The sequence below is a fragment of the Penicillium bovifimosum genome, assembly GCF_028826915.1.
Source record: "Penicillium bovifimosum strain IBT 22155 chromosome Unknown utg000008l_segment0_segment0, whole genome shotgun sequence".
Lineage (NCBI taxonomy): Eukaryota > Fungi > Ascomycota > Eurotiomycetes > Eurotiales > Aspergillaceae > Penicillium > Penicillium bovifimosum.
In genome coordinates, this window is record NW_026622717.1 from 1,044,035 (window position 1) to 1,068,594 (window position 24,560).

General features: G+C 53.1%; 11 protein-coding genes across 11 annotated transcripts; 5 read left to right on the top strand and 6 right to left on the bottom strand.

Annotated features, from left to right (window-relative positions):
- Nucleotides 1-381: 381 nt before the first annotated feature.
- Nucleotides 382-1,275, bottom strand: N7515_010077 (ribosome biosynthesis protein NIP7; the record flags this gene model as incomplete). The annotated part of the gene is made up of 7 exons (XM_056670820.1): nucleotides 382-405; nucleotides 464-490; nucleotides 541-726; nucleotides 784-810; nucleotides 873-935; nucleotides 989-1,201; nucleotides 1,258-1,275. The coding sequence occupies 7 exons, from the start codon at nucleotides 1,273-1,275 to the stop codon at nucleotides 382-384; spliced, it is 558 nt and encodes a 185-aa protein (XP_056517193.1).
- A 276-nt stretch (nucleotides 1,276-1,551) lies between these two features.
- On the top strand, nucleotides 1,552-3,615 carry N7515_010078 (uncharacterized protein; the record flags this gene model as incomplete). Its single annotated transcript, XM_056670821.1, has 1 exon — nucleotides 1,552-3,615. The coding sequence occupies one exon, from the start codon at nucleotides 1,552-1,554 to the stop codon at nucleotides 3,613-3,615; it is 2,064 nt and encodes a 687-aa protein (XP_056517194.1).
- Nucleotides 3,616-4,074: 459 nt separating this feature from the next.
- N7515_010079 (uncharacterized protein) lies at nucleotides 4,075-4,797 on the bottom strand (the record flags this gene model as incomplete). Its single annotated transcript, XM_056670822.1, has 1 exon — nucleotides 4,075-4,797. One exon carries the CDS (start codon nucleotides 4,795-4,797, stop codon nucleotides 4,075-4,077), a length of 723 nt encoding a protein of 240 aa, XP_056517195.1.
- A 428-nt stretch (nucleotides 4,798-5,225) lies between these two features.
- N7515_010080 (uncharacterized protein) lies at nucleotides 5,226-6,283 on the bottom strand (the record flags this gene model as incomplete). Its single annotated transcript, XM_056670823.1, has 2 exons — nucleotides 5,226-5,698; nucleotides 6,265-6,283. The coding sequence occupies 2 exons, from the start codon at nucleotides 6,281-6,283 to the stop codon at nucleotides 5,226-5,228; spliced, it is 492 nt and encodes a 163-aa protein (XP_056517196.1).
- A 1,418-nt stretch (nucleotides 6,284-7,701) lies between these two features.
- On the bottom strand, nucleotides 7,702-8,571 carry N7515_010081 (uncharacterized protein; the record flags this gene model as incomplete). Its single annotated transcript, XM_056670824.1, has 3 exons — nucleotides 7,702-7,917; nucleotides 8,019-8,108; nucleotides 8,164-8,571. 3 exons carry the CDS (start codon nucleotides 8,569-8,571, stop codon nucleotides 7,702-7,704), a joined length of 714 nt encoding a protein of 237 aa, XP_056517197.1.
- Nucleotides 8,572-8,605: 34 nt separating this feature from the next.
- Nucleotides 8,606-8,890, top strand: N7515_010082 (uncharacterized protein; the record flags this gene model as incomplete). Its single annotated transcript, XM_056670825.1, has 1 exon — nucleotides 8,606-8,890. One exon carries the CDS (start codon nucleotides 8,606-8,608, stop codon nucleotides 8,888-8,890), a length of 285 nt encoding a protein of 94 aa, XP_056517198.1.
- Nucleotides 8,891-9,561: 671 nt separating this feature from the next.
- On the bottom strand, nucleotides 9,562-11,079 carry N7515_010083 (uncharacterized protein; the record flags this gene model as incomplete). The annotated part of the gene is made up of 1 exon (XM_056670826.1): nucleotides 9,562-11,079. One exon carries the CDS (start codon nucleotides 11,077-11,079, stop codon nucleotides 9,562-9,564), a length of 1,518 nt encoding a protein of 505 aa, XP_056517199.1.
- Nucleotides 11,080-12,402: 1,323 nt separating this feature from the next.
- N7515_010084 (uncharacterized protein) lies at nucleotides 12,403-12,709 on the top strand (the record flags this gene model as incomplete). The annotated part of the gene is made up of 2 exons (XM_056670827.1): nucleotides 12,403-12,500; nucleotides 12,577-12,709. The coding sequence occupies 2 exons, from the start codon at nucleotides 12,403-12,405 to the stop codon at nucleotides 12,707-12,709; spliced, it is 231 nt and encodes a 76-aa protein (XP_056517200.1).
- Nucleotides 12,710-12,734: 25 nt separating this feature from the next.
- Nucleotides 12,735-16,799, bottom strand: N7515_010085 (PT repeat family protein; the record flags this gene model as incomplete). Its single annotated transcript, XM_056670828.1, has 1 exon — nucleotides 12,735-16,799. The coding sequence occupies one exon, from the start codon at nucleotides 16,797-16,799 to the stop codon at nucleotides 12,735-12,737; it is 4,065 nt and encodes a 1,354-aa protein (XP_056517201.1).
- A 6,448-nt stretch (nucleotides 16,800-23,247) lies between these two features.
- N7515_010086 (ATP synthase subunit C family protein) lies at nucleotides 23,248-23,706 on the top strand (the record flags this gene model as incomplete). Its single annotated transcript, XM_056670829.1, has 1 exon — nucleotides 23,248-23,706. One exon carries the CDS (start codon nucleotides 23,248-23,250, stop codon nucleotides 23,704-23,706), a length of 459 nt encoding a protein of 152 aa, XP_056517202.1.
- Nucleotides 23,707-24,313: 607 nt separating this feature from the next.
- N7515_010087 (uncharacterized protein) lies at nucleotides 24,314-24,502 on the top strand (the record flags this gene model as incomplete). Its single annotated transcript, XM_056670830.1, has 1 exon — nucleotides 24,314-24,502. The coding sequence occupies one exon, from the start codon at nucleotides 24,314-24,316 to the stop codon at nucleotides 24,500-24,502; it is 189 nt and encodes a 62-aa protein (XP_056517203.1).
- Between the last annotated feature and the right edge of the window lie 58 nt (nucleotides 24,503-24,560).

Below are 24,560 nucleotides of genomic sequence, written 5' to 3' on the forward strand. Positions count from 1 at the left end.
CCATAGGAGGTTTCAGTGACACCCATGGTGGTGGCCCACGTACCCGCTGGAAGCACGGGCAATGATATACAACGACTAGTACCTACTGTGTAGGTATTTCGTACATGTACGGACACTTTTACAGTATAACTCGTATAACTAGACCAAGGACAGTTCTGGGAGACTCTAGATGTTATCAAGCGGTGTAATTTCATATGCTAACCATTACATAGATGTCGATCAATATTTGCCATGAATTCATGACATTAGAAGCAGAGAGCACAGCATCCGACGGTAGAAAGTACACCCAACTTTTTATAAGATCGAAGAGATCAAATGAAACTCCCAAACGCCGGGTTCGACTTGTTGTCATGTAATATTCGATGTCATGTCGAACGTTGCTTAGGTGGTGAACAATGTATCCTCCTATTATGAATGTCAGTAATGCAGGATGAAATATTGATAAACGTATAGAATAACCCACCTCTCTGAGATATTCTCCTGTATCGGCCTGTTGTCTTGGTTAGCGAATGCTTAGAATCCCGAGTCAATCCAACCTACCTGACGGTGAACGACAACACTTGTAGGCTCAAGGCGACGCATTTCACTTATTCCTCTGGCAGTGACACCGAATCCCAATGGGTTGTCGGATTCGTCCAAAATGATAACTCCACTGTTCACGGGGGCGTCTTCGGCGGACCACCGAGCGACATGGGCCTTGAGAACTGAACCACCATAGAGCAAAGGCTAGAAATTGTTAGTAAAATGCAGTGAATCCCGTTAGTATTGTAATGTCAAGCTTACCATAACTCCGTTTGACTTGATCCAGACCTGCGAGTAAGAGTACGTCAGCACCGCTTCTTGAGCTACGCCTGATATAGACCGACACATACCTTGTACCGAGCGTGCTGGGCCAACAGGTCCAAAGCTGTCAGGTTAAGACGGAACTTGCCAGTCTGCGGGAATATTAGCATTGGCAGCAAGAATGACAGCGGTTCAGAGCCCATACCTTTGTGAATTTGCCGACCATAGTACCCATAGACAAGAGCACATCGCGGGGGAATGAGACGCTCAGGTTGGCGAGATCCTTCTTAACGTAGTAGACACGGGATCCCTGCAGACGGAAAACACTCAAGGTTCCATCTTCGGCGGGGGTGATAAGAGTATTCAGACTGCGGCCGGTGTAGACAGCGAGCTTCGTGAAGAGCGTCCGCGTCTCTTCCTGGTAGAGTCATTGGGTTAGCCAGAGCATCAAAGTCGAGAAGCAGATATACGTACTTCTGTGAGAGATCTCATATTGTATAATATGAAGCTGAAGTGGTGACAATAAGGTACAGTAACAGCGATCTTGTCTTGTCAAAAAGTGAGGAGCCAAAAAAAAACCAAAGTCGGGCAATATCTTACCGCCTAGAAGCGGACCTGAAAATTATAGTGGTGGAACGGGCCACCAGAGCCAATGGGAGCGATGATTGTCTTTCCGCCTAGAATTTTCGGGACCGCCTTTTTACTCCAAGATATTTTTTGCTTTTCTCCGCGAAGGTCGTTTCGAACCCCCCGATATACAATTGCATAATGGCACGTGGCCCAGAAGTGAAGCGGAGACGATTGAGTCCTCCAGCGGATGTTGAAGACTCTTCTTCGCGCTCCAAGGGCGAAGAATGGGACGTCGAGCAAGACTACGAGCGCCGCCCGCGCAAACACACCAAGAAAGCCAGCGAGAGCGCACGACTGCCAATCAAGACCTCCGAAGGTTTTGTCCAGGCCCAAGATCAGGCTGAGGACCAGGCTGAGGATACCGACAGCTTCTTGGGCACCGATGATGACGAGGAGGATGGTTCTGAAGGTGAGGGTAAGGATGAGGACGGAGAAGAATCCGAGGAAGAAGCACCCAAGATCCCAGTGAAGGCACAAATCATACAGGCAAAGGAGGACTTGGCCAGGATCGCAACCTTGATCAACGAAGATCCCGAGGAGCACATCTCCTTGTTCAAGACAATGGCCGAGATGTCCTCGAAGAAAAACACACCCCTCACGGTCAAGAAATTGGCTCTGGCTGCACAGGCTGCTGTCTACAAGGATATCATCCCCGGATACCGCATTCGTCCATTGAGCGAGGAAGATCAGACCGCCAGAGTATCAAAAGAAGTGCGCAAGCTCCGAGACTTCGAACAGTCCCTCGTGGCTGGATATCGAAACTACGTTCTGAAGCTGGGTGCGCTCTCAAAGCCATCCAAAGCAGATGGCCCCACTGATCCCAGTCTGAAGAGTTTCGCAATTCAGATGGCTTGCACTATGCTCTTGGCCGTACCACACTTCAACTTCCGCAGCGAGCTTCTCAAGATCTTGGTCAACCGCCTAGCACGGAGACAGCTCGATGCCGACTATGTCAAGTGCCGTGAGACCTTGGAAGAGATTTTCGCAAAAGATAACGATGGAACCGTATCTCTCGAAGCTGTTCGTCTGCTTGCCAAGATGCTGAAGGCCAGAGACTTCCACATTCATCCCACTGTCTTGGACACATTCCTTCATCTCCGCCTACTCGGCGAGTTCCACCTCAAGGCTTCTCAAAACCGAGTGGATCGGGCAGAGGAAGAAGCACCCAAAGGCAAAAAGCCGAAGCAAAAGCGTGAATTCCGCACGAAACGAGAGCGCAAGGTCCAAAAAGAGCGCAAGGAAGTCGAGAAGGACATGAGTCAAGCCGAGGCAGTCGTCTCCCACGAACAAAGAGACAAGAACCAAGCCGAAACGCTAAAGCTCGTCTTCGGTCTCTATTTCCGCATCCTCAAGCTCCGCATTCCGCCCCTGATGGGTCCCGTGCTGGAAGGTCTAGCGAAATACGCCCACCTCATTAACCAAGACTTCTTCGGCGATCTCCTCGAAGCCCTAAAAGACCTCATCAACCACGCCGAGCGCGAAGAAATGGGCGAAGAAGGCGACCAAGAAGTCGTCAACGACGACGAAGATGACACCAACGTCACAACCGAATCCGCAGCCCGCGACGCCCGCCGCAGAACCCTCCTTTGCACGGTGACCGCCTTCGCCCTCCTCGAAGGCCAAGAAGCAAGCAAAGCCGCAGCAGGCCTCCACCTCGACCTCAACTTCTTCATCAAGCACCTCTACCGCTCCCTCTACTCCCTCTCCATGAACCCAGAAGTAGAGTACAACCCCGACACCTCCCTCCGCCTCCCCGACCCCAATGCCTCCACAGACGGAACCGATCTCGCCTCCACCCGCTCAAAGAACAAGGTCAACTTCCAGACGCCTATGGTTCTTCTGCTCCGCTGTCTGCAGCCAACTCTGCTATCCCGTGCACACGGTAACCCGCCCCCGAGCAGACTGGCTAGTTTCTCCAAGCGCCTTATGACGACTTCGCTTCAGTTGCCGGAGAAGTCGGCTCTTGCGACGCTGGCGCTTATGAATCAGGTTTCCAAACACCATGGTCGTCGTATCTCCTCACTTTGGCATACCGAGGAGCGGAAGGGTGACGGCGTCTTCAATGCTTTTGCCAACGATGTCGAGTCTACCAATGTCTTTGCTGGGTCGGTGTGGGAAGGTGAATTGTTGCGTCTGCACTACTGTCCGCAGGTCCGGGAGGCGGCGGTGGATATTGAAAAGATGATGATTGCGACTAAGTAAATACTGTGAATAATGTTATGTCCTTGCATGTACCTAGGTCTCTACGCAGCCTACTTTTGAAGTTATATTGGAGTCTGTACTCAGTAATCGAACATGTTCATTGGCAACATCGAAGCTACCTAATCATACAGGCAACTCATCGTTGCCGACCTCGAAAGCGAGAAACCACCATGATGCAGTCGAAGCCCCAATGAGCAACTCATACAAGATTTTTGAATTTCTCTTTTTTTGGGGGGTTTTCTGTTTTTCGATTTTTTTGTTTTTCGTTTCTTCCCTCCCCATCAATAAGCAAACTCAACCCCGAAGGGTCGAGACAAGAAAGAGGAGACCGTAACCGTAGAAACCACCCAAAAAGACATTCTGGGCCTTTTTATGCCATCGGGGTGGGAGAGCCCGAGGCAGCACCAGAAGAGACAACCCCCTGTGACAGGGTGGTTGCCGGAGCAACTCCAGGTTCACTCATTCGGAGTCATCGCCATCGGTGACGGGTTCCTCCGGGAACTCATTCGCCGGGACCTGGAGGGCCACTGAGAGACGGCCGATGGACCGGGACAGCCTCCCAACTCGGTCCTTCAGGAGCTGGTGCTCCCCCGCCATCAGGCTCAAGTCGATGGCGGCCGCATCCATGCGGCGGCTCATGCGATCGTTCTCTATGAGCAGCTCGTGCCGCTCACGGTCCCTGACAGCAAACACCTCTTCCACGTGGACGCGCAGCGCCTCGAAGCGCTGCTGGAACCACCTCACGTGCGAGACCAGCTCCCCTTCCTTCCACGAGGCGACGTCGGCGAGGTGACCTTGGAGGCAGTCGACCTCCTCTCTCACTCTCAGAGCGCCTTCGAGGCGGCCAACTCTGTCAATAGGGCGCCTCTGGGACTGGGAGTGCGCCTCCACAGTCTCCTCCAGAGCCTTCAGTCTCGAGGCGAGCTCCGCGAGGTCCACGCTGTCGCGGCGAGGGTTGAACTGATGGCGAGAGTCGGCAGGCGGTGAGACATCGCTGAGGTTGCGATCGCGGTGGGAGGCAGGGCTGGTGTTGATGGAGGCACGCGAATCACGGCGCGTGGTGTAGCGACGGAGACTGCCAGCTCCGTAAAAGGGAGGAGAGGAGGGGGTGGTGCGAGAAGCACGAGAGGTGGTGGCGGAGGCAGGTGAGTCCGGCAGCTGCTTATCCAAACCGCTGTCCATCTTGAAAGATGATGGAGGCGCAGATTGGGAACGTTGTGGACTTTGACGCAAAAGAGGGAAGTCAGTGCGAGAGCGAGACTGCCGAAGAGAGAGATCTGGTTGCAAAGTGAGAGATTGTTGAAAAGCAAGAGAGCAGTCTAGTTGTGGTGTGGGAGATCCCTGAGAATAAACAGAAGACGAAGAAGGGGACTAGCGAGAATAAATAGGGGGACTGGGAGGGGAACTATTCGGTGCAGGCGGCAAAACGTTTACGGAAGGAGCAGGCAGCGATGGGCTTGTGATAGTATCAAACACGTTGCGCTATTCATGGACCTGACGCTGGTCGCAGCCTTCGTTTTCAGTAAGAGGGGACAAGTCGGGGCAGACGGCAGAATGACCGAGGAAGGAACAACCAGCGATGAGCTTGTGATAGTATCAAACACGTTGCGCTATTCATGGACTTGACGCTGGTCGCAGCCTTCGTTTTCGGTAAGAGGGGGACATGTCGTTGCAGGCGGCCAAGTGGCTGGCGAAGGAACAGGCAGCGACGAGCTTCTGATAGTATCAAGCGCATTGCGCCGTTCATGGGCGTGACGCAGGACCCGACACAGGACCCGACGCCGGGCCTGACGCAGGACCTGACGCAGGACCTGATGCTGGTCCTGACGCTGGTTCTCACGCTGGCTCTCACGCTGGTCCTCACGCTGGTCCTCACGCTGATCCTCACGCTGGTCCTCACGCTGATCCTCACGCTGGCTCTCACGCTGGCTCTCACGCTGGCTCTCACGCTGGCTCTCACGCTGGTTCTCAAGCTGGTCCTCACGCTGGTCCTCACGCTGATCCTCACGCTGATCCTCACGCTGGCCCTGACGCTGGTTCTCACGCTGGTCCTCACGCTGGCCGCAGCTCTCGTTTTCGGTACCTATAACATCAAACGTTAGCGACCATCTCTTCAACGAACAACAACTAAAAGTCATTGCAGGCTCATGAGGCCATGATGATTGAGGATTGAATCCTATTAAGGATCAATATCAATATGTCTCTTTCATCACTCTTGAGGCTCAGTATGCCACCAAGTGAGGTTCATTTGTTCACGAGCCTGATCCTGCAGACCAAGGCCCAATCCCAAAGGATAAAGACCATTTCCACACAAGGAATGACATTCAGTTCGAAGAAGGATGTTCTTATTCTGATGACGAATGAAGAACACTTCCATAGAAAGAATCCTGGCATCAAGGAACAGGACCCAGGCACCACAGAGGTACTGCGTCCATTCCGTGGAACAGACACTGCTCTGGGGAGCCCAAGGCCCAATCCTTTTGAAGAACCAAGCCCAAGACATTCATCCCAATAGGAGATGACCACAGGTACTCGGAAAGTATCAAGACCCAAATCAAACTCCCATGGCGAAGCCTGAGACCGCAGAGAAGCCCAAAGGCCCCTGCAGACGACTCAAAATCATGGAGAGGTGGATGGATTACAACTTACCTTGCTCAGAATTATCCATCTTGTAATGAGAACGATGAAATCGATGGATGAGAGGCAACAGAAAGGTGATTGATGATGATGGGGAGAAGAAGAAGAAGAAGAAGAAGGAGACGCGTGTGAGTGGAAATAAGATGGGGGCGCGACACCCAACACTTGTCCCCGAACCAACCCAGCTCCCGGCATTATTATAACGGAAGTCACGGGTACCTTGCCATCGATTCATCGTGTCTTTTCTTGGTATCGAAGGCACGACCCTCGCCCTACCTATCACTAAACCACTATGAATCTCCCGCCGCCCATCTGTCCGCACTGGAATCTTCGCAGTTCACCCATTGTCGTTGTCCATGTCTTCCCTCCGTTGATACACCAGACTCCTTGCGCTAAGACGAAAAAGCAGGGGAGCCGGCATGCCTTATAGCAAGATGTCTATGTTTGCCCCCAAACACAGCTGCCTCTCTCCCCCATCATCATCAATCACCTTTCTTTTGTCTCTCATTCATCGGTCTAATCATTCTCATTGCAAGATGGATAATTCCAAGCAAGGTAAGTTGTAATCCATCCACCTCTCCATGATTTTGAGTCGTCTGCAGGGGCCTTTACAAGAGATTCATTCATGCAATGGAGAAGACAAAGCACCATGCGGATAGCTACATATAAACACTTAGATTGAAAGATTCATTATTCATAAGATCATGCCATTCAAGAACTACTACATACTGGGTGAGCAAGCCAACCTAATCCATCGAGGGCGGCGTCGATCCCAACATGAAGAGACGACAAAAGGAAATCATCAACCATAGATAAATCAAAACGAAGCAAGACGCAAATGAAATTCGTAAATAGAAACAGGAAAACACAAGCCAATGGTACAGGGGAATATGAAATAACTTGCTTGGGGGAGAACTGGGCCCTCAAGTCCGGGCTCGATGTCTATACTTCGGAAGGCGACGCACTTTTGCCAATGCCCACGCACACCGTTGATGCCAAGATCGGGGGCTCTGATAAGCACGTGGTTCGGATCATTGTTGATCAGTTCCGAAGTATCCGTTTCGATGCCACGTGAGCTCGGCTTATTGTTGATCTTATCCGAAGTATGAACGACACGGTCGACACCATATCGCAAGAATCGGAACCGTCAACACAGCGAGCCAAAACCAGTTGGTCCTGATCAATCAGTCAGTGAGTCAGCCCTCACTCCTCAGCGACATGTCTGTGCATCATCATTTTGAGGCTCTCATTCTCCACGAACAGCGTACCAAGGAAAAACAGACTGGCTGACACGAAAAAAGTGATGTTTCTTTCCCTATTTAGGGGCCTTGTTACGGCGGAAAGGTGAAAAGATGGCTCCAAAGAAATTGGCAAACACGGTGCGCAGGATTGCTTGAGCCAGTTGTCTGGTACACCATTTAGTGAAAAGTCGTAGGATGAGAATCCTCATCATTCTGCTTGGGCGCAACTGTCGTCGGCAGCAGGCTTGGAGTCTGATGCCTTGGCAACGGACTTGGTGGTTCCCTCGCTGGTTTCGGCGGGCTCGGCGGTGACAGCCTCCACGACAAGCTCAGGAGCAGCAACATCTTCAACAGTCTCAGCCACAGGCTCTTCAGCAACCTTCTCTTCGGTGACAGAAGTCTCAGCAACGGGCTCCTCAACAGTCTACTCGACAGCTTGCTCAGTCACCTCCTCCTTGGTGAATTCAGGCTGCTCAACGACTTCCTCGGCAGATTCAACGGCAATAGCCTTTCGACGGCCTCAACCACACCCTCAGCAGGAGCAGCAGCTTCTTCGGTGATGGTAGCAGCAACAGGCTCAGGTGCGGCAGTCTCTCCGGGAGCAGCTTCAGCGGCCTCGGAGACAGCGGGTAGTCGAGTACTTGGCAATTTCAGCCACAGGCTCCTCGACAGCTGGTTCCTCTGCGGTAACCTGTTCAGTGGTCTCCTGAATAGGTTCGGCCTCAGTAGGCTCGGCCTTTTCAGCAATGCTTTCCTCGGCGACGGCGAGGACGGGCTCCTCGGTGGCTTCAGCAGCAGGCTTAGCGGCAGCAGGCTCAGTGGAAGCAGCCTCGACGGACTCCGTAGCAGTCTCGACAGTCTGCTCAGGAACCGGCTCAGCAACGAGCCTCCTGGACTGACTCGGGACTCGATTCCTCGACGGCAGGCTGCTCAACAGTGGCTTCCTCAGCAGGTGCGGGAACGACTTCCTCTTTGGCCTCAACGACCTCCTCCGCACCGTGACCGCCTTCGCCCTCCTCGAAGGCCAAGAAGCAAGCAAAGCCGCAGCAGACCTCCACCTCGACTTCAAATTCTTCATCAAGCACCTCTACCGCTCCCTCTATTCACTCTCCATGAACCCAGAAGTAGGGTACAACCCCAACACTTCCCTCCGCCTCCCCGACCCCAATGCCTCCACAGACGGAACCGATCTCGCCTCCACCCGCTCAAAGAACAAGGTCAACTTCCAGACGCCTATGGCTCTTCTGCTCCGCTGTCCGCAGCCGACTCTGCTATCCCGTGCACACGGTGACCCGCCTCCGAGAAGACTGGCTAATGTCTCCAAGCGTCTTATGATGACTTCGCTTCAGTTGCCGGAGAAGTCGGCTCTTGCGACGCTGGCGCTTATGGATCACTAATCAGGTTTCGAAACACCATGGTCGTCGGATCTCTTCACTTTGGCATACCGAGGAGCGCAAGGGTGACGGTGTCTTCAATGCTTTTGCCATTGATGTCGAGTCTACCAATGTCTTTGCTGGGTAAGTGTGGGAAGGTGAATCGCTGCGTCTGCACTACTGTCCGCAGGTCCCCGAGGCCGCGGTGGATATTGAAAAGATGATGATTGCGACTAAGTAAATACTGTGAATAATGTTATGTCCTTACATGTACCTAGGACGCTACGCAGCCTACTTTCGAAGTTATATTGGAATCAGTAATCGAACATGTTCATTGGCATTGAGGCTACCTAATCATACAACACCTAATCGTACAACAAGCAACTCATCGCTGCCGACCTCGAAAGCGAGGAAACCCCATGATGCAGTCGAAGCCCCAACGAGCAACTCATACAAGATTTTTGATTTTTTTTTCTTCGGGGTTTTCTGTTTTTCGATTTTTTTTGTTTTTCGTTTTCTTCCCTCCCCACCAATAAGCAAACTCAACCCCGAAGGGTCGAGACAAGAAAGAGGAAACCGTAGAGACCACCGAAAAAGACATTCTGGGCCTTTTTATGCCATCGGGGTGGGAGAGCCCGAGGCAGCACCAGAAGAGACACCCCCTGTGACAGGGGGGTGCCGGAGCAGCTCCAGGTTCACTGGTCGGCGAACGAGTTCCCTGACAAACTCGTCGCCGGGCCCTGGAGGGCCAAGAACAGACGGGCGAGGGACCGGGACAGCGTCCCAACTCGGTCCTCAAGGAGCTGGTGCTCCCTCCTCACCAGGCGCACGTCGATGGCGGCCGCGTCCACGCGGCGGCTCATGCGCTCGTTCGCCATGAGCAGCTCGTGCCGCTCATGGTCCCAGACGGCAAACACCTCTTCCACGTGGATGCGCAGCGCCTCGAAGCGCTGCTGGAACCACCTCACGTGCGAGGCCAGCTCCTCTTCCTTCCACGCGGCGACGTCGGCGAGGCGACCACGGAGGCAGTCCATCTCCACTCTCAGGGCGCCTTCGAGGCGGCCAACTCTCTCGAACTCGAGCCTCTGGGACCGGGAGGCCGCCTCCACAGTCTCCTCCAGAGCCTTCAGTCTCGAGGCGAGGTCCGCAAGGTCCACGTTGTCGCGGCGAGGGGTGGACTGATGCTGCGAGTCGGCAGGCGGTGGGACATCGCTGAGGTTGCGATCGCGGTGGGAGGCAGAGTTGGAGATGTAGGGGGCGCGCGGATCAGGGTGCGTGGGTTCTTGTCCGAGACTGTCCTCTCGGTGGGAGGCAGGGCTGATATTGAGGGAGGCACGCGAATCACGGCGCGTGGTGTAGCGACGGAGACTGCCAGCTCCGTAAAAAGGAGGAGAGGAGGGGGTGGTGCGAGAAGCACGAGGGGTGGTGGCCGAGGTAGGTGAGTCCGGCAGCTGCTTATCCAAACCGCTGTCCATCTTGAAAGGTGATGGAGGCGCAGATTGGGAACGTTGTGGACTTTCACGCAAATGAGGGAAGTCAGTGCGAGAGCGAGACCGCCGAAGAGAGAGATCTGGTTGGGAAGCGAGAGATTGCTGAAAAGCAAGAGAGAGATCTGGTTGGGGGGTGGGAGATTCCTGAGAATAAACAGAAGACGAAGAAGGAGACCAGCGAGAATAAATAGGGGGACTGGGAGGAGATCTATTCGGTGCAGGCGGCAAAATGTTTGAGGCAGGAGCAGGCGGCGATGGGCTTGTGATAGTATCAAACACGTCGCGCTGTTCATGGACCTGACGCTGGTCGCAGCCTTCGTTCTCGGTAGGAGGGGGGCAAGTTGGGGCAGGCGGCAGAATGGTCGAGGAAGGAACAGCCGGCGATGAGCTTCTGATAGTATCAAACGCGTTGCGCTGTTCGTTGACCTGACGCTGGTTACTGCCCTCGCATTCGGTAAGCGGCGGAGAAGTCGTTGCAGGCGTGGCTGAGGAAGCAACAGGGATCGACGAGCTTCTGAACGCATTGCGCCGTTCATGGGCATGACGCAGGACCTGACACAGGACATGACGCCGGACCGCACGCAGGACCTGACGCAGCTTCTGACGCTGATTCTGACGCTGGTCCTGTTGTTGGTCCTGTTGCGGGTCGCAGCCCTCGTTTTCGATAACTATAGCATCAAACGTTAGCGACCATCCCTTCAACGAACAACACCTGAAAGCCATTGCATGTCCATGAGTCCATGATGATTGATGATTGAATCCTATTAAGGATCAATGTGTCTCTTTCATCTCTCTTGAGGCTCAGTATGCGCCCAAATGAGGTTCATTCGTTCACGAGCCTGATCCTGCAGGTCAAGGCCCAATCCCAAAGGATAAAGACCATTTCCACACAGTGAATGGCATTCAGTCTGAAGAAGGAGGTTCTTATTCTGATGACGAATGAAGAACACTTCCATAGAAAGAATCCTGGCATCAAGAACAGGACCCAGGCACCACAGACGTACTGCGTCCATTCCATGGAACAGACACTGCTCTGGGGAGCTCAAGACCCAATCCTTTTGAAGAACCAAGCCCAAGACATTCATCCCAATAGGAGATAACCACAGGTACTCGAAAAGTATCAAGACCCAAATCAAACTCCCATGGCGAAGCCTGAGACCGCAGAGAAGCCCAAAGGCCCCTGCAGACGACTCAAAATCATGGAGAGATGGATGGATTACAACTTACCTTGCTCAAAATTATCCATCTTGTAATGAGAATGATAAAATCGATGAACAAGGAGCAAAAGAAAGGTGATTGATGATGATGGGGGAGAAGAAGAAGAAGAAGCTGACGCGTGTGAGTGGAAATAAGATGGGGGGCGCGACACCAACACTTACCCCCGAACCAACCCAGCTCCCGGCATGATTAGAACGGAAGCCACGGGTACTTGCCATCGTTCCATCGGGTCTTTTCTTGATATCGAAGGCACGACCCTCACCCTACCTATCACTAAACCACTGTGAATCTCCCGCCGCCCATCTGTCCGCCCAGGAATCTTCGCAGTTCACCCATTGTCGTAGTCCATGTCTTCCCTCCGTCGATCTACCAGACCCCTTGCGCTCTAGAAAGGCGAAAAGGCAGGGGAACTGGCATGCCTTTATAGCAAGATGTCTATGATTGCCCCCAGCAAGACCGTCCTCTACAAAGGATTCATTCATGCAATGGAGAAGACAAAGCACCATGCGGATACCTGCATATAGACACTTAGATTGAAAGATTCATTATTCATAAGATCATGCCATTGAAGAACTACTACATACTGGGCGAGCAAGCCAACCTAATCGATCCGAGGGCAGCATCGACCCCAACATGAAGAGATGACAAAAGGAAATCATTAACCATAGATAAATCAAAACGAAGCAAGGCGCAAATGAGATTCGTAAATAGAAACAGGAAACACAAGCCAATAGTACAGGGGAATATGAAATAACTTGCTTGGGGGAGAGATGGGCCCTCAAGTCCGGCCTCGATGTCTATACTTCGGAAGGCGACGCACTTTTGCCAATGCCCACGCACAACGTTGATGCCAAGAGCTGGGGCTTTGATACGCACGTGCTTCGGATCATTGTTGATCAGTTCCGAAGTGTCCGTTTCGACGCCACGTGAGCTCGGATTATTGTTGATCTTATCCGAAGTATGAACGACACCATATCGCAAGAATCGGAACCGTCAACACAGCGAGCCAAAACCAGCTGCTGGTCCTGATCAATCAGTCAGTGAGTCAGCCCTCAGCGAGCCCATGTCCGTGCATCATCAGTTTGAGGCTCTCATTCTCCACGAACAGCGTACCAAGGAAAAACAGACTGGCTGACACGAAAAAAGTGATGTTTCTTTCCCTATTTGGGGGCCTTGTTACGGCGGAAAGGTGAAAAGATGGCTCCAAAGAAATTGACAAACACGGTGCGCAGGATTGCTTTGAGCCAGTTGTCTGTTGCACCATTTAGAGAAACAGCTGTAACTGACCGATTCTGACTCGTAGGACGAGAATCCTCATCATTCTGCTTGGGCGCAAGGCTATTGTCGGCAGCAGGCTTGGTGTCTGATGCCTTGGCAGCGGACTCGGTGGTTCCCTCGGTGGTTCCCTCGCTGGTTTCGGTGGGTTTGGTGGGCTCGACGGCCTCGACCGACGGTTGCTGGCTGGATGCGGCCAGCTGGTCTGTGGATGGCTGGTTCAGCTTGCTGAGCAGAGCTTCGCGATCCCCTGCAAGCGCTGCAAGAACAGGATCAGTTTCGATCGACATGACAGATTGCTGGTTGGAGAGATAGAACGGTGCTGGCTTACCGTCTGCGGGCTGGGATTCTGCTGTGGAGACTTCGGGCTGGGCCTCGGCCTTGAGATCCTTCTGATCTTTCGAGTATTCGGCTGCAGTCTCAGAATCCTGGTGAGCAGCAACGGCAGCCACGCCGGCACCGGCGAGCACGGTGGCTGCAGCGGCAGCGGCGCCGGCCTCGACAAGCTCGGCACTGCCGCCATCTTCTTTGGCAGAAGCATCATGAGAAGGTGCAGCAGCAGTCTCTTCCTGTTGGGTCTCTGGCTCAACCTCCTTGTTGGCGGACTCCCCTACTGGGATGACCGCTTCAACGGGCTCTTGAGCCTTCACTGGCTCCGCAGCGACAGGTGCCTCGACAGCGACAGGTGCATCGACAGCGACAGGTGCCTCGACAGCAGCTTCCTCAACAACAGGCTCCTCCACAACCGGCGCCGCCTCAGGAGTCTGTTCGACGACAGGCGCAACCGTAGCCTCGACAGCCTCAACAACGGCAACTGGCTCATCAGCGACCTTCTCTTCGGCAGCGGCAGGCTCAGCAGCAGCGGGCTCAGGAGCAGCAACATCCTCAACAGTCTCGACTACAGGCTCTTCAGCCACCTTCTTTTCGGTGACAGATGGCTCAGCTGTGGGCTCAGCGACAGGATCGACGGTCTCAGGAACAACAGCAGTCTCAACAGCCTCAGCCATAACGATAGGCTCCTCGGCCACCTTTTCTTCAGCAGATGGCACTTCCTGAGACACGGGCTCTTCGACGGCAACAGGAGTCTCTTCGACGGCTGGTTCAGCAACTGCTTCAATTTCAGGCTGCTTCTCCTCAGCCTTCTCGACAGGCTCGTCAGCTGCAACAGCGGGAGTCTCGGTGGAAGCCTCAACAGGCTCCTCAGCAACAATCTCCTTGGCAGAAGTCTCTTCAGCGACGGGGGCGGGGGCGACCTCCGCAGCCGGCTCTGGGACAGAAGTCTCAGCAACGGGCTCCTCAACAGTCTTCTCAACGACAGGCTCCTCGACGACTTGCTCAGTCACCTCCTCCTCCTTGGTGGCTTCAGGCTTCTCGACGGCTTGCTCAGTCACTTCCTCCCCCTTGGTGGCCTCAGGCTTCTCAACAACTTCCTCGGCAGATTCAACGGGGATAGCCTTCTCGACGGCCTCAACCACAGCCGCAGCAGGAGCAGCTTCAGCGGCCTCAGAGACAACAGGTGCCTCCTCAGCAGTCGAGTCCTTGGCAATTTCAGCCACAGGCTCCTCAACCACGGGTTCCTCTGCGGTAACCTGTTCGGTGGTCTCCTGGACAGGTTCGGTCTCAGTAGACTCGGTCTTTTCAGCGACAGTTTCCTCGGCGACGGCGGGGACAGACTCAGTGGCAGCAGGCTCGGTGACAGCAGGCTCGGTGACAGCAGGCTCGGTGACAGCAGGCTCGGTGACAGCAGGCTCGGTGACAGCAGCCTCAGTGGCAGCAGCCTCAACGGACTCCGTAGCAGCTTCGACAGTCTGCTCAGCGACCGGCTCGGCAGCTTCAGCCTCCTTGACTGGCTCGGAAATCGATTCCTCGGTGGCAGGCTGCTCAGCAGGGGCTTCCACAGCGGGTGCGGGAACGACTTCCTCCTTGGCCTCAACGACCTCCTCGGCAGTTGGCTCGGCGGTAGCGGCTTCAGTGACAGGCTCCTCGGGAACAGCTGCGGTGGTGTCGGCGCTGTTCTCGGGTTCGGCCTCCACAGCAGGCTCCTCGACTGCCTTCTCGGTCACTGGCTCCTTGGTGGGCTCGGCCACTTCTTCGGTGGGCTTGGATTCCTCCAGGGCGGCATCGGTGGCGGGGGCCTCCTTGACAACAGGCTCAGGCGCGGTTTCTGCGACAGCCGAAGGCTCCTCGACGGCCGGGGTTTGCTCGACGACAACCGCTGCGGCGCTTGCGGGAACAATCTCGGCAGGCTTGGAATCCTCCAGGGCGGCTTCGGTGGCGGTGACCTCCTCGACAACAGGCTCAGTCTTGGACTCTGCGACGGCCGGAGTCTCCTCGACAACAGGCTCTGCGGCGACTTCGGGGACACCTTCGACGGCCTTTTCTTCCGAGGCAGATTTCTCCTCAGTGGCAGGCTCAGCGGTCTCCTCAGCCTTGCTTTCTTCGGCCGCGGCAGACTCCTCGACGGCAGGCTCAGGCGCCGTTTCTGCGACAGCCGAAGGCTCCTCAACGGCCGGGGTTTGCTCGACGACAGCCGCTGCGGCGCTTGCGGGAACAATCTCGGCGGGCTTGGACTCCTCCAGGGCGGCTTCGGTAGCGGGGGCCTCCTCGACGGCTGGCTCAGCCTTGGACTCCTCGACGGCCGGGGTCTCCTCGACAACAGGCTCTGCGGCGACTTCGGGGATAGCTTTGGCTGGCTCAGTCTTGGACTCCTCGACGGTCGGAGTCTCCTCGACAACAGGCTCTGAGGCGACCTCGGGGACAGCTTCGACGGCCTTTTCTTCTGAGGCAGACTTCTCCTCAGTGACAGGCTCAGCGGTCTCCTCAGCCTTGCTTTCTTCAACCGCGGCAGTCTCCTCGACGATAGGCTCTGCGACGGTTTCAGAAACGGCCTCGGTGGGCTTTGATTCCTCCACTGCGGCTTCGAGTGCTGGGGTCTCTTCAACTGCAGGCTCCGCAGCAGGCTCAGGAGCCGCCTCAACGACCTTTTCGACGGCAGGCTGCTCTTCAGCGGCCTTGGAGTCCTCGGCAGCAACCTCAGCAGCAGGAGTCTCCTGGGTGACAGGAACAGCCTCTACAGTCTGGGGCTCCTCGGGTGCGGGAGTCTCCTTGACGGGCTTGTCCGCGGTAGTCGACTCAGCAGCCTCCTCTGGCTTGGGCTCTTCAGCAGCGAGAGTCTGTAAGGTGGTAGGGTCAGAAACGAGTTCGGAAATGGGCTCGACGGGCTTGTCTTCGGTGGTTTCACTCACCTCCTCAGCCTTGGGCTCTTCAGCAGCGGGAGTCTGTTCGATGGTAGGCTCGGCGACAGCCTCGGGGGTGACCTCGACGGGCTTGTCTTCGGTGGTGGACTCAGTCACCTCCTCGGGCTTGGATTCTTCAACAACCGGCTCTGCAGCAGGTTCAGGCGCGACATCTTCGGTCTTGGATCCTTCTTTGACTGGCTCAGCCACCTCCTCGACCTTGGTCTCCTCGGCAATTGGCTCCGCGGCAGCTTCAGGGACGGTCTCCTCCGCTTTGGTTTCTTCAACAGGCTCTGCGATAGTTTCCGGTACCGGTTCGGCAGACTTTGATTCTTCCGTAACCGGCTCGGTGTTCTCAACAGTCTCAGATACTTCAGCAGCCGGTTCAGCTGCAGACTTCTCCTCAGCCAATGCCTCGGCAGCCTCCTTGGGAGTTTCCACCACAGGTTCCTCCACCGGCTCTGTCGATTTAGTTTCAGGAACCACCTCCTCCACCTTCTCAGCTTCCACAGCAGCCACAGAGCTGATACTCTCCTGGCGCTTCTGTTGCTTCTTCTGCTTCTTCTTGGCCTTCTTCTTTTCGGCCGCAGTCATGGGGACTTCGGGTTTGGATGGTTCCTGTGCGGCGGGATCGACCAGTGTAGCTGTCGATTCACTCATGTCGCTCGGCAGCGCATTGCTATCGGGAATGATGGGTTCTTGAACGGCGGCCATAGTTGTTTAGGGTCGTCAGATTCGTAATGTCGTAAATGGGAATGATTCGCGAGGGTATTTTAGGTATGAGTTTTTTAGGCTTTTTTTTGCACAATCTGACCAGCAAAGATTAACGCTAGATTATCGTGTACAAGAAAACACAAGCTCACAGAGCAAAGGATGAGGATTATTGTGAGTATTGGGGGGAAAGGCAGAAAAGAGGCAAAAAGAAAAAACTGAACTTCGGGCCCCAAATGAGTACAACGGCACAGCTTGCCAGAAGTGGGGGGAAGAGGGTTGGCATAGTGACCGAATTTTGCTAATTCTGCTATTTTCTTACCTTTCTGCTACTATTTGCGACAATCCTCCACACCTTACCACTTTTATCTCACTTTAACGCCTAATGCTCCGTACTTTGGGCTTTCAGCCGATCTCATAAACATGCGGTGAAGCTATCGCCGAGGTACTTCATTGTTTGGGCGATCCGCTTTTTTTCTTTTCCCTTTTTCTTCTCTTTCTTTTGATTCATGAACATGTGTGACTGTCATACACTTACCCCTCTATGTCTCTGGTCCTTTACTGTGTACAGTCACACCAGAATCTCCCTCAGAAACAGTTCAGCTGCAAATGTACGAAAAAAGAAACCCAAAGCCAAGACCCAATTCCCAATTCCTGGCCAATCAACGTCCACCAAAAAATGGCGAGCTCCTGAACCCACCTGTCAGGTGAATCCTGACTCATTATTATCTTGCAGTGATCAAAACAAAACTTCATGAACAGGGGTGGAGTGGTTTTTACCCAAATCCAATCTTCGCATCAGCCCATCTACTACCCAATACGGAGTACACATGATAACAGGATCCGAGACTAAGCCGAGAGAGTGCTTCATTATTGACCAAAACAATGAAGCTCGTGCCACTCCCACACTAGTCTCCCTAAGCTTGGACCCTCAGAGCTCGCCGGTCTATCCGTATTCCCAAGCCATTGCGAGCTGCAGTTTATCTGCACGAGATAGCTTCTGCAGTTCTCAAAGTGAAAGAGTCGACTATTTGCATAGACTGCATCCAATTATGTCTTCTTCTCTTCTTGCCAGGTTGGAAAAGCAGTAGACGCTTGGGCCTTGGCGGTGTAGTCGGCTTTCCGGCGGAGCGGAATCACCGTCCCAAGGTTCTGAGGGCTGTGTACATATTGTCAGGTCAGAACTTTATTAGCCGTTGCATGGGAGGATCCTAGATGCTCACCGTCATTTGCATGCTGTAGGTAATGCGGATACTACCTGCCGAGATAATGTGCTTGCATTAGTAGTGGTCTGGAAACCCTATTGGATCCAAGATAAGAAGCAGAAATAATTACACACTTGGAAATATTCCAATTCTCAGCAGTTCTCCCGCCGGGTGGTGAGACGTGATTGATTTGCTAAATGGATTTCCCAATCTAGTACTCCAATATCAGGGTGGATAATCTATCAACACCTAATCTATAAGCACAGTTGGAATATCTGGTCGTAGGACACCCGTACTGGTATCCCGCTCCGAGGTGAGCTTAACAAAGATCTACACGTGTCACCAGCCCTCATTTTGCCAATCTGCATCCCCGCCACGCGGGGTCAGGGAATGCGGGGCAAGATATCCGCACAGCTGACCCGGTCCCTTGCTTCAGATCCCCACGCCACAGGATATGCATTTATCCAAAGCTACGTACCCTGTGCTTATGCTGCTTACTTTCACTGCACTTCGGACCTTCCTGGGGTTTCTTGCACCGAAGGGTTGGAGATAATAACTTCGGAGTCTCGGAAGGTTATTGCACTCGGCTTCGGGCATTCTTGATCAAATCACAATTAATCCGTATACAATACACTGCAGAGTACAGGTGGACAATGATTAAGAAACTCCAGATCTATAGAATGAGTTCATGTCACCCATGGGACCTGCGCGGGTATAGATCTGACCCGTGGTTCAATGACCTACTTTACTTCAATCTCAATCTCCGATACTCAACGATAGATACGTGGTATTGCTCTGCACATACCACTAACAAACCAAGAGATACAAGTGTGCTATGGAAGTGAAAGCAGTTCGTCGGAATGTCGAATTAGTTGAGGCCGAGAAACCAACACCCGTATATCGAGCTGTGCCAGGGCTTCAATGTATGAAGATGCTGTCCAAGAGGTGGCCTCTAGGGAGGATGTTTCGATCGCATGTAATATGTATCAATTTCCAGAGGATACCAATGATGCTGCGTACAAAACTAGAATGGAATATCTGGTGCCATAGTGGGTCTACCCTTCAGCCCTACGGGGCTTCTAAATTTAGCCTGCCGGTTCTGACTTTTCTCCCAATCAACGCCAATTAAATGGTCCTGAGTTCGAGTCACCTTCATAGTCCCCGTATTGCAGATGGGTTCTCAAGATTTCACTACATACTGCTCGTTAAAGGAGAAACCGGTTGTTATAGTAAGCTCACGAGATCAAACCCCCCTAATATGCCACAGGCTGGTGCTAGAATCTCCGCTTTATAGTCGACTTGACCCCTTCCCTTGCAATAATTGCGTCCATGACCGGCTCGGCAATCAATATTTTTCCGGCCCACCCAAGATCGAAGGAACACGTTTCTACTCGTGCGACGTATAGAGTCATCCTCGATACGCTGAAACGTCTTGCCTCTGCTAAATGGGACGCTGCGATGGGTCTAACAGCTTGGTAATGCTATATAGCACCCAATCTTCTTGCAGCCATGGAATGAGGAAGGGACCTCACAAAGCTAGGCTCACCTTCTTTCTCTCCACATTTCGGTCTAGCTTTGTTGTCCTTTCCTGCATAATAATCAGTGGCCAGTGCCGCTGTCAAACTCCACCGACGCCCTCATCTTCTTGATGAGTGTTCTCATGATCACATTCAAGACTATTGAGACTGGAATCTACTGCACCATCTGCGTCTCCCTAGCAGCCCTCCTATTCTGACTCGCCAACCCCCGAGGCAGATTCCTTGGTTGCGGCCAGCTCTACTCAGTCGTGGCGATGAAGTTGGAGTCCTAAAAGCGGACCTCAACGAATAACTACCGCTACAGTACAATCTGTCTGCCGTAACGAAGAGGTCTATTCTGCTGAGGCGAATGAAGACTTTCGTTACGGCACACAGATCAGCAGAATAGACCTCTTCGTTACGGCACACAGATTGTACTGTAGCGGTAGATATTCGTTGATCGCGAGTCAGCGAATTCCAAGCAGCCCTGTTTGCCAGTTCCCGAAACTCCGCGGAGTCGGTATGGCCAGGGTCAGTATCAACCTCAGACTCATCTGAGTGATTAAGCTGGACATCTCCCATCTGGGACGAGTCCCAAACCTCTTCCTCAGTAAAAGGTTCGTCATCTGGTGCAAAAGCCTTTGACTCGACAAGGCTCTGTATGGTCACGCATGATCCAATACAGCTCTGCACCGGGGCGGCATCGGACACCAGAGGGTTCCGAAGTGGCAATAACAAGTCTTCTCCCCGGGCGTCCCCAAGGTCTGACGTTGTCTGCCTGGAAAGAGCATCTGCAGAGTTGGTTTTCCCTTGGCGATGCTTTATGACAAAATGAAAAGGGGTTAGATACATGTTATAGCGAGTTTCACTATGCTTCCAGGTGTCCAGACAAGAACAAGACCAAGGGAAAGAGAAAGCCAACAAAAAGGACACCGCTATTCAAGGGGCCAAGTCAAAGAACAAAGCGGAAAAAGAGGACGAGTTGGAGTAACCCCTACACCTTCACAACTGCTTACAATGCTTTCTCCCAAGCTTGACGTTTGCACCTGGTACTGTACTTACGGCGTTAGCCTTCACAAATCACCCATGCTACTCAAGAATCCCCGGCATGCGATCCGCGAAGCCGAGTGTCACAAGCAGTAACTGCTCCTCAACGCGACGACACAACATCTACGAAGTCAATCCCGCGCTTCAAGCCTCAAGTCCCAACCCGCTGGACTTTATGTGTATATATCTATCGCTGTGCTAGGAACGCGGACAAGCGTCGGGTATATGTAGCCGCCTCGGCTGTCCCAGCACGAGACATCGCAACCCGACGCGAACCGATACTGCGTAACCGCATCCTGCGCCTTATTCGAGATGATTATGGGATGTCACAATGACTGCGTGGCTCGTGCCAGAAGAAAGGCGGGGGTGTCGGGTAATCGATGACCGTATCGAATCTGGCGCTTGTTTCGTCCGCCAACCTGCTAGGCTGCTAACAATGCAGCAAATCCCCGGAGCCTCATACCACGCGTGGGAGATACTCCGCTAGACAGGCCAGTGGATACTGCGGCTTGAATGCCGTGATTTTGGCGTGAGGACCGGTGGTCACACGCCCCCTGGATGCGGATACCATATCTGTCCATCGTCATGCCCTCGGTAGCTGGGCGGATCTTCAGGCGCAGCGAACGGCGCTTCGGGGCATGACTCTGGGCGCCAAGTGCGTAATGCGATTCGATGGGGAGCGGAATTGGAGTGGAATCGACGGTATCTAGTGAGTTCACAGGTAAGCTGGTGCAGTGCGTCTGTGATCGAGTGGATGTCGGCGCTTAGAGTGGCTTGTCTTTGCGCGTGTTCTGCCGAGGGCGTGACAGTCGTTCGAGAATGAGAGAATCTCACTACGAGCAAATTTGACCGGGGTACGGAGTTCTTTATGTTTCATTTCGAGAGTGGATATCCAATTCAAGGGGAACGGGGGCTACGTCCACTAACTTAAGCTACGGATACCGCGAGGCCATTAGCTGTACGGTCGTACAGCAATTTGAGGCTATTCCATTTCCAATGCGGCCAACTGACCTCTTCCCATGACCTCACGGCTGGTCAATGATGAGTCGATGAGTCGATGGGTCGATGGCTGAGGATTACCATACGTGTATTTCATGGTATTACCCGATTACACCCGAGGCCGGAACCCCTGACCTCGATACTAGACAACATCCATAATAATGCTCGCTTCAAGAGCTGTTTTGATCTCAATTGCTCAATTGCTCTGCTCAGTTGCAATTGTATCTCCTTGCACAGTATCGAACCCCAGCCTCCCCAGATAACTGTACAGGTAGCTCCAGCAAAGGAGAACGCGTAACGGGTGCACCCTGGATCGAGCTTGTGTGGGTCCTGCCAAGCAGCGATCAGCCAAAATGACCAAATCGCGAATTTTCCCCGAGCGTGAAGAGCCTCTTCGTTCGCCTATTCGGGATGCTCACTGTGTGTGAATTTTTTTCCTGCTGGAGGTAGGTCTATATAAAGGAGTGTAGCCCCCGGGGAAACTGAAAGACATTCTTTAATATTCCAGCTGAATGTCCTTCACACTGGGACCCGGAAAAGGCCAGTTGTTTGGCAGTGATAGTCGGGATCTGGCGGGTCGGAAATCCAGTTTAAGTGGATCGGTGAAAGCAAGGACACGACAACCCGGTTTTTTGTTTTAGTCTCCTTTCCCTCTTTGAATTTTATTCCGTCTGTTCGCTTAGGCAGTTCCAGACGTTTTTACCCCTGCAAAAAAAAAGTATAAGATCGCACATCTTCTGCAGCCTCAATGCATAGATTCTGCCTCCCCTCGGCACAGCAAACACACCCCCGGGGTACCGGATCCGTATTGAATTACGTATTTCTCTCAATGTGATCACTCGGTGAGGTGGATTCCCGAGGGACGAAAGGGGGAGATTATATCCACCCGTTCCACATTATCTGCCTCCTTTCAACCGGTGGTTGCCCAGTAACTCCGTTGTTGGTGGACCTGGAATCCGAGTCGGGCCGGTTTGGGGAACGCCGGGAACGAATTCAGAAATTTGGTGGAACCGAGGGGATTATGATTGGATAGTAGAAGCTTAGCTGTGGATCGATCCACAGAATTGGAACATGCTTAAGATCCACGGCAAGGGCAGAATTGGGAATTATTCGGTTTTATTTTCCTTGACTGACTATTTGCAATCGTCTTTGACTTCATCCCTTCACTGTTATGGTCAGCTCTCATCATGCATGTAACTTGCAATTAGTATCAAATAAGTAACTGTCCATCTACGCGCGTGTAAGTGAAAGGTCATTTCCCATGCAGGGGAGATAGACCCATCAATCCAAAAATGATCCCAGTGGACCCAGTTGGAACAATACCCGAGTGAACCCGACAGGTAGCAATACGCGGTAAAGAAAAAAAAAAGAATTGAGAAAAAAAACATCGAATACCATCCCAAAACCACCTTCCCCTAGCATTCCTCATATGATTTGCGAATCAAATACCCCCGAGTCCACCTAAACACGCACAACCTAGGGCTATTTTACCTTACACATACACACTAAGACCGACCTAGCAGGACCGGACGGGCGAAAATTTGGCCGTAGAGTATTTATGTCCTAGGGCGGCCGTCTCCCGTAGTTTCCCAGCTTTTTCTCCCTGAAAAGTCCATCTCTCTCCTCTTTCCTTCTTTCTCCTCTCTTCCCATTCCACCGTATAATCCATAACCATCAATCACAATGGCCGCCACTCGTGTCTTCACCTCCCGCATGGCCTCCGTCATGGCCCAGACCTCCAAGGTCGCCCGCCCTGCTGCCCGCTTCCAGCTCAACGCTGCCACCAAGCGCACCTTCACCCAGAAGGCCCCCGTCGCTACCATCGGTGCCCCCAAGCGCATCCAGTCGCCCACCCTCCTCCAGGCTAAGGCCTTCCAGACTGCCGCTCGCCGCCAGTACTCCTCCGAGGTCGCCTCCGCCATGGTCGAGGTCTCCAAGAACATTGGTATGGGTTCCGCCGCCATCGGTCTCGGTGGTGCCGGTATCGGTATCGGTCTCGTCTTCGCCGCTCTCCTCATGAGTGTCTCCCGCAACCCTGCCCTCCGTGGCCAGCTCTTCTCCTACGCCATTCTTGGCTTTGCCTTCGTCGAGGCCATGGGTCTCTTCGATCTCATGGTTGCCATGATGTGCAAGTACGTCTAAATTATCAACGACTCGGGTTTTGCGGATTCTTGAGAAAATTGTCATTTCAAAATATGTGATTTTGGGGGTTTTTTGAGAATCTCTTCTTATCCGCCGGGGAGGGTATTTGGTCGTGATGTATTACCATGTACTACTTTCAGCGTCATCTACAACACTTTTTCTTTCTGTACATATAGAGTCCTATATGGCCCATCGACCATCCAACCTATCAAAGAGCCAAACCAAAACTCTGTGTGTTGCGTCTAGAGGCTGTATATCTTTTCCTTCGGAGTAGATTCTTTCACCTTCTGTTCCTTTTCCTGGAACGAACGGCGATTGCACGTATAGAGCTCCCAGCTTCGAAAGCTCAGATCTCTCACGTAGACAACAGCTACCGACACACCACCTGGGGTATTAGCTCTATCCAACCTAAAAAAACAACAACAAACAACTCCTTCATCTCAATTAACCCCATTCCACTAGCGGATGTCCTAGTTACGGGTCCATCCTCATTCAGCAAAACGATCCGCTCTCCCACAAGCACCTACGCCACAACACCCATCCATTGGCCTACACTAAACGGTGAGGAGTAAACTACAGACGGTTCCCAGTCGATCGAGCTACAGAAATGGCCCATCACGGCTCTGGTTGGACCCCAATTGAGCTGGAGACCCTCGATGCAAAATTTCTTAGCTCCCGGACCTCGGGAACGGCCTTCCCGCATGACTCAGCCGGTGATGTCACCCGTTGCAGACTGCGTCGTTACGAGGGTTCTGCATGCAGTATGCAGGGCGAGAAGCAGGACATGTTGCATTGAGTTTGGGTGTTTTGTTAATTCTGTACCTGAATATTAGGTTTGAAGAGTGGTGGGAGAA